Below are 9,485 nucleotides of genomic sequence, written 5' to 3'. Positions count from 1 at the left end.
TTGCAGAGGCAGCTGAGCTTTTTGGGCTGGAAGTCAGCTTGAAGAAGACAGTAGTTCTCTACCAACCCGCACCACAAGATGACTACCATCATCCCCACGTCACCACTGGCGAGTCAGAGCTGCAGTCAGTCCAGCAGTTCAGCTATCTGGGGAGCATCATCTCCTCAGGTGCCACGATCGACAAAGAGAGAGACAACAGAACAACAAAGGCAAACAGAGCTTTCGGAAACCTCCATGAGAGAGTCTGGTGCAATAAACACCTGAAGAAAAGCACAAAGACAGCGCAGAAAGAACCGTGCCTCGACTGTACCACCCAAGGAGACCTGCCGGTGTGCTCTTTGCAGCCGGTCTTGCCTATCCCGCACTGGCATTTTCAGCCGTCAGCGCACTTGCAGTGAGCGTGGGTGAAGCCCTTCCCAAATCCTTGTCCGCGAAGCCAAGCCATGATGAATAAGTACCTTCCTAACTGTTTTGCAGAATAGTTTTTCCTATCATGAATTCAGCAATAGGAGGTTCCTTAATTGACTTTGCTTTTCAAACATCTTTAAAACAAATTGCTAATTATCGGCACATCTCAGATCTGCACTTCCTCTTCTAGAGAGGATCTAGCAATTCTCTGACTCAGTCTGACACTACACTGCCTTGCAGATCATCAGGGGAGCTGTGTGCTAATCTTTGTCACTTGATGGGGGTCACTGTAATTTTTTTTTCCCCCTCCTTTCTTTTGTTTTCTTATCTCCCTGTATTAGAATCATAGAATCGGAGATTGGAAGGGACTTCTGGATATGATTGTAGTCCCATGCCTTATTCAAAGCAGAGTGAAGTGAGATCAGGTTGTTTGGGGCTCTTTCCAGTCAAGTTCTGAGTATTTCGAAACTTCTGCATTTGGATACATGGATCCTAACTTCTGTTCCACCTTGTGCTAACAGGGTATTGTGGTACCATGATCATTGAAGATGAGGATGCTGCAATTGGTTTAACACTTGACGATACTAAGCCTGATGGCAGCTTTCCTGCCATAATAGGGTAAGAGACAAAGAAAGTGTCTTGTTTTAATGCCTTTTTACTTTGTCTTAGAGGCAACAATTGAAACAGAAAACCTGCTACTTTTGAAGGGAAATACTTTAAAATAGTTTAAGGGTTGAGTTTCTCAGTGTGTGGTGAATATACTCTATGATTTTTTTTCCTTTCAAAAAACTTCTCTCTGATTTTTTTTACTAATTTTTAAAAAAAGGAAATTCTGGTTTTCTTGTTCTCACTGTCATCTTTCGCCGTTTTGTGTGGCAAAGTATAAAATTGGAGGAGAGGAAAGGAAGGAGAAAAGAGAGTGATTGCAGAAATGTAGAATTTTCTCCAAGTATTTTGCCTCCTCCAAATTCTTCCAGTTCTTTAAATTTTTTCAAATTGTAAATTTTTTCTTTTGTTTTAGTCAGAGAATATGAATCGTCGAGGAAGTTTATTAAAGAATAATTTCTGCTTCAATCTGCTGTATAAAATTAAGGTCATTGGGACACAACTCATACAAATATTCTAGCCTGAATCTCTGAGTTGTTCCTTCTGCAGCAAGTCCTACAGGCAGCAGGCAGAGCGTATAACATTATGCAAAGGGGTGAAATTGGTATTTTGGATAGAGATCCTAAAGCTAATACTATGAATCACAACTTCCCATTGTAAGGTATTGGCATTTTAAATAACACAGGAAATACAGTATCATAATGGAAGTAAATTGTTTGTGGTCTTCCTACAGCTTCATTCTTGCTCGGAAGTGTAGAAAACTGACAAGTCTCACAAAAGAAGAAAGGTAAGGTCAAACACTGGAGAACCGTGTGGAATCTGAGTCAAAATTTGTTTCAAATGACCAGAGCAGGGAAAAAATGCCTCGATTTGAAGGAAGTTGACTGTAACTTTGTGATAGTAGGCAGACATGTCACTTCTAGGAAGAAGATGCCTTAACTGTTTTTTGGATGAAGGCCCCATAGAATTATCACAAACCGACAGCAGATGTGATAGCTATAGGTCCCAAGGTGATAACTCACTTTCCTGTGGGGTCCACGGTGTTACTGACGTGCCCTGAAAGGAGGAGCCGGTGAACATTTGTGAGAGGTGGTGGGCAGACCGCAGCAGAGGTTTTGCTGGATCATGCTGTAAAAATGCGTTTATTCTGTTCAGACACTGGGTTGGTGCTGGTGGTCTGCAGAGCATGGTGGTCACCTCACTTAGGGACAGACAGAGAGAGAGATGGAGGAAATGATCCCTTTTGTTAAGGCTGTTGCTGGATTCATGTCACCGTGACTGTAGAAGGGTGTTCATATATAGATCATGCAGCTCTCTGAGCCCTCCTGGCCAATCGCTGTGTCACCACCCAACCTGCACAGGAGGACACCCTCAAGGCCCTTCAGGTCTTCCTGTTTTGTTTTTTTTTCCTCATCTCCTTCCTATAGCATTCTTTGAGTTCAGAGCTGGGCTCCTGGATAGCTGGGTTGCTCCATACAGCAGTATAGACGGTTTCCTTGTGTGCTTTTGTAGCTGGAAGTGTAGTCCGTGCAGTTACAGAGCTGGGACTGCTTTATTTCTGTGCCCAGCACGGCTTTCTGCAGAGCACAGAATTTGATTCCAGAAGTAAATGTCCTTCCGGCGTTGTGTTTGCATGGTTTTGTTTTTCCTAATTGTTAACTATTATTTCATCATGATCTTCCCTATGTTTGGGAATTGGTGCAGTGCAGCTAACGGTGAACAGTAAGACCCAAAAGGTTGTAGGAGCATACTTAATTGCACTTGGTGTTTGTGACAGAATGAGGTATATTCACGGATTTATAGACTCATAAACTAAAACAGGAGGAAGTTTTATAGATCCAGAATGTCATGGGTTAGGGCTGGGCCAGCCACTAGACAAATGACAGATGCTCTATTAACCTCCGCTCTCCCCAAAGGGGGAAGGGAAAGGGAATAAGAAAGACTTACGGATTGGAAGATTGCCGTGGGTTGGGGCGGGCCCAGCCACTAGACAAATGACAGATGCTCTATTAACCTCCGCTCTCCCCAAAGGGGGAAGGGAAAGGGAATAAGAAAGACTTACGGATTGGAAAAGAAAACTAAAACTGCTTTAATGAAAATAATAAAATGGAACATACGCAAATACGCACAAAACCAATACTGAACCCAATCCCCCTGATGGCAACCACATCACCATCATGACTGATGCTGCAGGGCAGACACTGGGGAAGGCCCCCAACCCCCCGGATGGCAACCACATCACCATCATGACTGATGCTGCAGGGCAGACACTGGGGAAGGCGCAGACTGGGCTCTGCAGCAAACAGGAACTGGATGCAGCAGCTGGATTCCAGAACTGTATGCAGGTATGCATGGCCTGGGATTGAAGGCAGAACGGAGTCCTTGTCAGACACTGGCCATTGAAGAAGAGACTGAGACCCTCGTGATTCCTCAGCTTTACACGGAATATGACGTCTGTGGGATGGAACTCCTCGTTGGTCAGTTTGGGGTCACCTGTCCTGTCCGCTCCTTCCTGCAGGTGCAGCCTCTGACTTACTGCACCCCCACCGTGGCACACAGGATGTAGCAGTGACTTAGTACCAGCACGAGCCTTTCTGCACACCAGTCCCTGGCAGTAACTGTGAACATCAAGCGTTATCACTTCTGGAAGCAGACACTGCCTGCAAAAACATGCCATTAACTTCAGCAAGGGCCATCACTTAGAAGAGACTGAGCTGGAAAGTAACACCTCTGAACAGAACTAGTTCTCTTCTAACTTAAACCAGGACACAGAAATAAAGTACTGATTCCCTGAGAGCCTCGGGCTATGAATACCTGCATCTTTGTAGGAACGAACCATCAGCTAGATTATATGCCAAGACAAAAACGTGCAATGCTTTACTGCTGTCTCTTCCTGACAGCCTAGAGAATCTTTGGATAATGTATGGCGTTGGACTGCTAGAGGTGTCTTAAGGGAGCAGCTTGCATAACTGCTGGTAAAACTGGCGCTTACACAGTGCGAGAGTTTGAGTGCATTATTTCTAGTGATCTAGAAGCTGATCTGTTAGGATAGATCCCCAAAAGCTGGAATCTTAAGCTCAAGCAGATATTAATCCTTGTTCTCTTGAAACTAGGACATATTAGAGGTGTTTTTTTCTTTCCTCACACAGAAGTCTTCTGTTGCTTTTTATCTTGTAGGAAGACGAGGCTCTGTGAGCTCTATGCAAAGGTTCTGGGATCAGAGGAAGCCTTACGTGTAAGCACAAAACCTAAACCACAGTGTCTCTTGTCAATCCTGTTGATCTGGGGAAGGGCAGAAGGAAACCAGAATGTAGCAGTGCTCTGGCACAGCTCTGCGTAGCTTTTTGTAAAAGGTAATTTATGGGAGCACTTGCTTCCCTCTCTAGAGGAGTGGAGAGAACGTTTATCACAGGTCTTGGGTTGCGTTTGACAGTGAGGGTAAGAATGAGCTTATGAAACTGTTAAAAGGTAGATGTGATCTTGTCCAGCTCCGTGGGTGGCATTCACAGTGCTTACTACCGTCCTTCTCGGTTCTCTTCAGGTGTGACAGTCTATGTTGAGCATGTTTCTTCTCTCTCAGTAGTTGCTCAGATCCCTTGCTGCATGTGTTTTTGCCTTCTCTTCTTTGTAATGGTAAATAACTGATAGGATTTGTGTGATCTGATTAATTTATGTAATTAATACTGTTTATCCTTCAAGGGCAATTTTACATGAGTTAAATGTTGTAGATACCAACCTAGAGATAACATAATTTTAAACATAACGATCTTGTACGCAGAACTGTGCAAGTGCCATACTTCATGTTTTTAACAGTATATATTTGTACCCAATGTACATATTACAAGTGTTATACCTGTGTACAGCAGAGGTTAATTTTGCTTTAGCTCAAAGTGTAAACTTACATTGACAGATTAAGAGGATTCTGTTCTACAGTGGCCAGATTAACTACTTGGGGTTTTTTTAAAATAGCAAGCAGTGTCTAAAATGAAGGCTTTTTGTGTTGTATCCACGTTGCATTAAGAGACTTGGTAAATGTGCTTGTCTTGTCAGACGTTGACATGCAACAAATCATAAGCTTTTCCTCTGCTGTCTCCTCGGTTCTTTTATTAACTTCCTCAGGACTTTGTCCTTTCCTTGAGTGAATTAATCTCTGTTTTCCAGGCAGTGCATTATGAAGAGAAGAACTGGTGTGAAGAGCAGTATTCTGGGGGCTGCTACACAGCCTACTTCCCACCAGGCATAATGACTCAGTATGGAAGGTACAGTATCTATTTATAGTGGGCTTCGGAGTAATAAGATAAGACCAAGTTAATAAATATCCTCAGAAAGGGTCATAAATCCTCTGTCACTGTTCCCTTTATACAGATATTATAACTTCCACTTGTCTCAGTTTTGAGCTTTATGATGGATGAGTACAGTATCATTAGGCGGTTTTATTCATGTTTGTTATTGGGTGAATACAGCTGAGTAGGTTCTTGAAAGGGAATTAGGAAGCTTTTGCAATCTGTTTACAAATCTGACTTGGAGTATTTGAGATCGGTGTTACCATTTCCAGCACATCTTTAGGCTGGTGTTTTATAAATAGAGACAGAGAGTTAATTCTTGCCAACATTGACAGTAATAAGTGATTTCTTTGGACTGTTCCTTTCCTTTTAGCAGCCAGGGCTTAATATAGTAATCAGTGGGCCAATATATACACTCCTCTCCAACATAAGTTTTTGCATTAAAGTAAGATATACCAAAAAGAAGAAAAACGCTTACTGGTCAGACTGGTGATCAGATTCAGATACATCGAGGGTTTTATCTGCTAGCATAGCCCTACTTTTGAAGTATAAATTTTCACAATTTAAAAAGAACTTACAGCAATAAAGCAGTTGTAATGAAGATCACATGAAGACCTTAGTATTTAATGTAATCTTGATGATAATTATTGCACATTCTGGCAAAAAAAATGTAAAAGGTAAAATCTTTTTTTTTCTTGTTACTTTAGATACATGGGGATGCACAGTGTAGCATTCTGTATTACCAGTAATGCCTACCACTGGTATTTGTGACTCTGACTTAAACTGTGAGATAGAATAAGTCTCATCTCAAATTATTTGTCCTTTACACCTATGAGCAGCGTAAGCATTTAGAAAATATGAACACCAGTTTATTAACTGTAAGAAATGAAATGCGATGCAGACTCCCCCTCCAGCTCAGCTCACCCAAACTTACTGTCTCTATGTGTTTGCTGTTATTTAAAACAGTTTTATTCTAATAATAACCCAAGGATTTCAGTTATCTTTCCTGACGTGACTTACTGCTTGTCCCCCTCCAGGATTATTCGTCAGCCCGTTGGCAGGATCTATTTTGCTGGCACAGAGACAGCCACAGAGTGGAGCGGATACATGGAGGGGGCTGTACAGGCTGGAGAAAGAGCAGCCAGAGAGGTACAGATGGAAGCCTAAAACCGGGGGCACTGTCAAATAGCCTGTGAAAATGAAATACCTTCTGGTTGGAAGTGAATTGGGAATTAAGCGTTGACAGCTTGAGGCGTTCTGAAATCTTGATGCAAATCCCTACAAAGGGGATGTAGACTCAAAAAGGATGAAGGTATTGCACTTAGATTTGGTATGCTTAGGAAGGGCTGTGATTATTTCATCAAACTCTTCTCTGTTTCCAGGAATGAAATCCTTTTTTTTTTTTTTTTTTTTTTTTTTTTTTTTTTTTTTTTTTTTTTTTTCAACCGAAATCTCAAATTCTCACCTAGTCGTGTTTTCTCCCAAATGGGCACTGTGTTAGTCATTGTACTGAGATACGGCTGTTAGCCTCACTGGGAACAGCTCACTTCTGCAGCTCTGCGCACCACGCCAGTCCCTTCCTCAGCTGTTTCCAACAGTGACATACTATTGAGACAGCCTTACATAAAGTCGTTAAACAAGAACTTAAATATTTTGCTTCTGAGAAAATGCCTATTCCTCAGGTATTTTCAGGAATATTATGGTTTACGGAGCAGCAAAAGAAATTTCATCTTTATGAGGTGAAGAGAATCTTGTGGCTAAAATCTACAGTCGTGTAACAGAAATTGGCATGGAAGGTACCTAAAGAGCCCATCTAGTCCATATTCCTGCCCCAAAAGACAGGGATCAGCTGTCCCTAAACAGTCCCATTTGTGAAGGTTATACCTAACCTGTTCCTGAGGTTATGGTTCGTGCATAACCACACACAGGTAAGGCTTCGTGCCCTCTCTAACGCAAGGACATTACAACAGAACCTTCATGGGCCTCAGCAGAAAAGTTGGCAAGTGAGCTTGACTGGCAAAATTTTTGGTGTTTTCCTTTCCTCGCTTCCTTGTGAAAGGAAAATATGTTTAACATCTAGTGCAAGGATGTTTCTCACTCTCCTGCACTGAAAAGTTGATGGGGTCCATCAATCTTGTCTAGAATAAAAGCCTATCATGGAAGATGACAAATATTAAATCTACAGGTGCCTAGAATAGGAAAAACATCAGTATCACCACCTCCATTTTATTTTACTGTAGAAGTTGTTAATCTTGCTGTCTTTCATGACTAACATTTCAGATAATCTTTGCTACCCTACTGATCTCTGGTGTCTTTGATACTTTGAATGGTTATTTTTCCATCGTGATGGTTTTCCTTTTAGTATTGCTTTTCTCTGGCTGGAAGCGGTGGTCTGTCATCACTTGCAGGATTCTGTTCCTCTTCCTACATTGTGGTAAAACTTACAAATCCTGGCTATGTAGCTTGCCCCATAGTAGCTGGTTTATGCACGTCTCACTTTACCATGAGTGTATACTTAACTCTTAGTCATATTCGTATTAACCCTGTTCCCATGGGACTAGTCAAGTTCCGATGTCTTGCATAGGCTAACTAAGCACAGGGAGGTTTTTCTGTTAGTGATTCTATTTGCCACTAGGAGGAGTGTCTTACTAAATATCAGGCCTCCCCAGGAATTAGTTGTATAGAGGTTTAGTAATCTTTTAAAATTTTATTAGACAGCGATTTATGTTCTCGATTGTTATCTTCATCATGCTATTTTAAAACAAAAATTGAAGTCAGCTCTTCCTCCCTTTCAAAGAATGAATGGTACTTACTAGACAATGTTATTTATTTTCAGATACTGTTTGCTATGAAGAAAATCCCAGACAGTGAAATTTGGAAGCCAGAACCTGAATCAATTGTAAGTCTTTCTGTAGATTAAATAAATTATTCTTTTTCCTGCAGTTTTGCTGATGAAATAAAATTTTGTTGGCTGTTTTTATTTAAATTCACTAAATCAAAGCCACAAACTCCCTTACTCACCAAAACTGCCCTTCCCCAAACAGGAACATGATAGAAACTCTGTGAGAGGGCACCCACCTGACAGCTCTGTAACGTGGGGTCAGAAAGGGCCGCACTTGTTCACCAGGCTGTGACTCCTTTTCACATGTGTCTTCTTTTTCCCTTTAACTGAGCAGAAAATTTTTGATACGCTGTACTTCTTGATAAGATGAACTGCTCCAACCCAGTTCTGTTTCTGCTGCACGAATCTCTCGATTTACATCCTGTCTGTCGCAGTGGGGATGATGTTATGTTGATAATGGTTGCTTTCCCCGCAGGATGTTCCAGCTTTGCCCATCACTACAACCTTCTGGGAGCGGAACTTGCCATCTGTGCCAGGACTGCTAAAGCTGATTGGATTTTCCACTTTCTTCACCTCTGTGGCTGTTGCTGGTTTATTTGCTTACAGAAAGGGAATTCTGGTCCGAAACTGAAAAAGGCGCCAACGCAAAGCCTTGCACTCATGTGATTTTCTTTTTTTTTTGACTTTGAGGATTTTTTTGGCATGTAATTCCCTGTCTCCAAAATCAGATCAGGACTGGGAAAGAGGAGAAAACAGTAGGGAGAAGAGGTTGGAGAGGAGGGATAAAGGAAGGGGATCCATGTTGAAAAAGAACTGCTTGAAGCCAGGCCTACTTTCTAGCAGTAACATTTTGGCTGTTGAGTTTCTTTGATACCCTGCCAAGCTTTATCACCTTGAGGTTTTTATCCAAATAACAGAAGTGACAAAATACCTCTATGAAGCCTCATATGATGAGATTTCTGGTTGTTTTTACACTTGTATCTGAACCAGAGCCTGAACTCCAAGTCTTCACAGGCACTTCCACCTTCAGTTGTTAACAAAGGATTTCTGCCTTCCTGTGTGGTAAACTGAGAAAAAAAAATCCATAGCTTAAAGAATAATCAACTAGTTCATGCAAATTGTTTGTAGAGATCTTTTTAGTGGTTTTATTTTTTACCCAGATGTCCAGAGCCCAGGCAGCACCGAAGTGACAAGTCAGGATAAATTTTTCCATCCAAACTATGCAACAGTTGGCCCTAGATTGTTGGCATTTCTAGTGGCATATTTGTCCTGCTGTCTGTTAAAGGACAATGTTTTTACTCCCTTCAGAAATGTGGCTGAATTTCAGACTCCCCAGCTGTGTTCAC

At 41.7% G+C, this 9,485-nt stretch overlaps 1 protein-coding gene across 1 annotated transcript; it reads left to right on the top strand.

The window, feature by feature from the left end:
• Positions 1-929: 929 nt before the first annotated feature.
• On the top strand, positions 930-8,770 carry LOC104493862 (amine oxidase [flavin-containing] B-like; the record flags this gene model as incomplete). The annotated part of the gene is made up of 7 exons (XM_010136620.1): positions 930-1,026; positions 1,748-1,801; positions 4,192-4,249; positions 5,176-5,273; positions 6,335-6,446; positions 8,134-8,196; positions 8,615-8,770. Coding segments are annotated over 7 exons (638 nt in total), but the record flags the coding sequence as incomplete, so codon positions are not given.
• Between the last annotated feature and the right edge of the window lie 715 nt (positions 8,771-9,485).

The sequence above is a fragment of the Buceros rhinoceros genome, unplaced genomic scaffold (genome assembly GCF_000710305.1).
Source record: "Buceros rhinoceros silvestris isolate BGI_N320 unplaced genomic scaffold, ASM71030v1 scaffold1965, whole genome shotgun sequence".
Classification (NCBI taxonomy): Eukaryota; Metazoa; Chordata; class Aves; order Bucerotiformes; family Bucerotidae; genus Buceros; species Buceros rhinoceros.
This window is presented reverse-complemented; position numbering and strand designations above follow the sequence as displayed.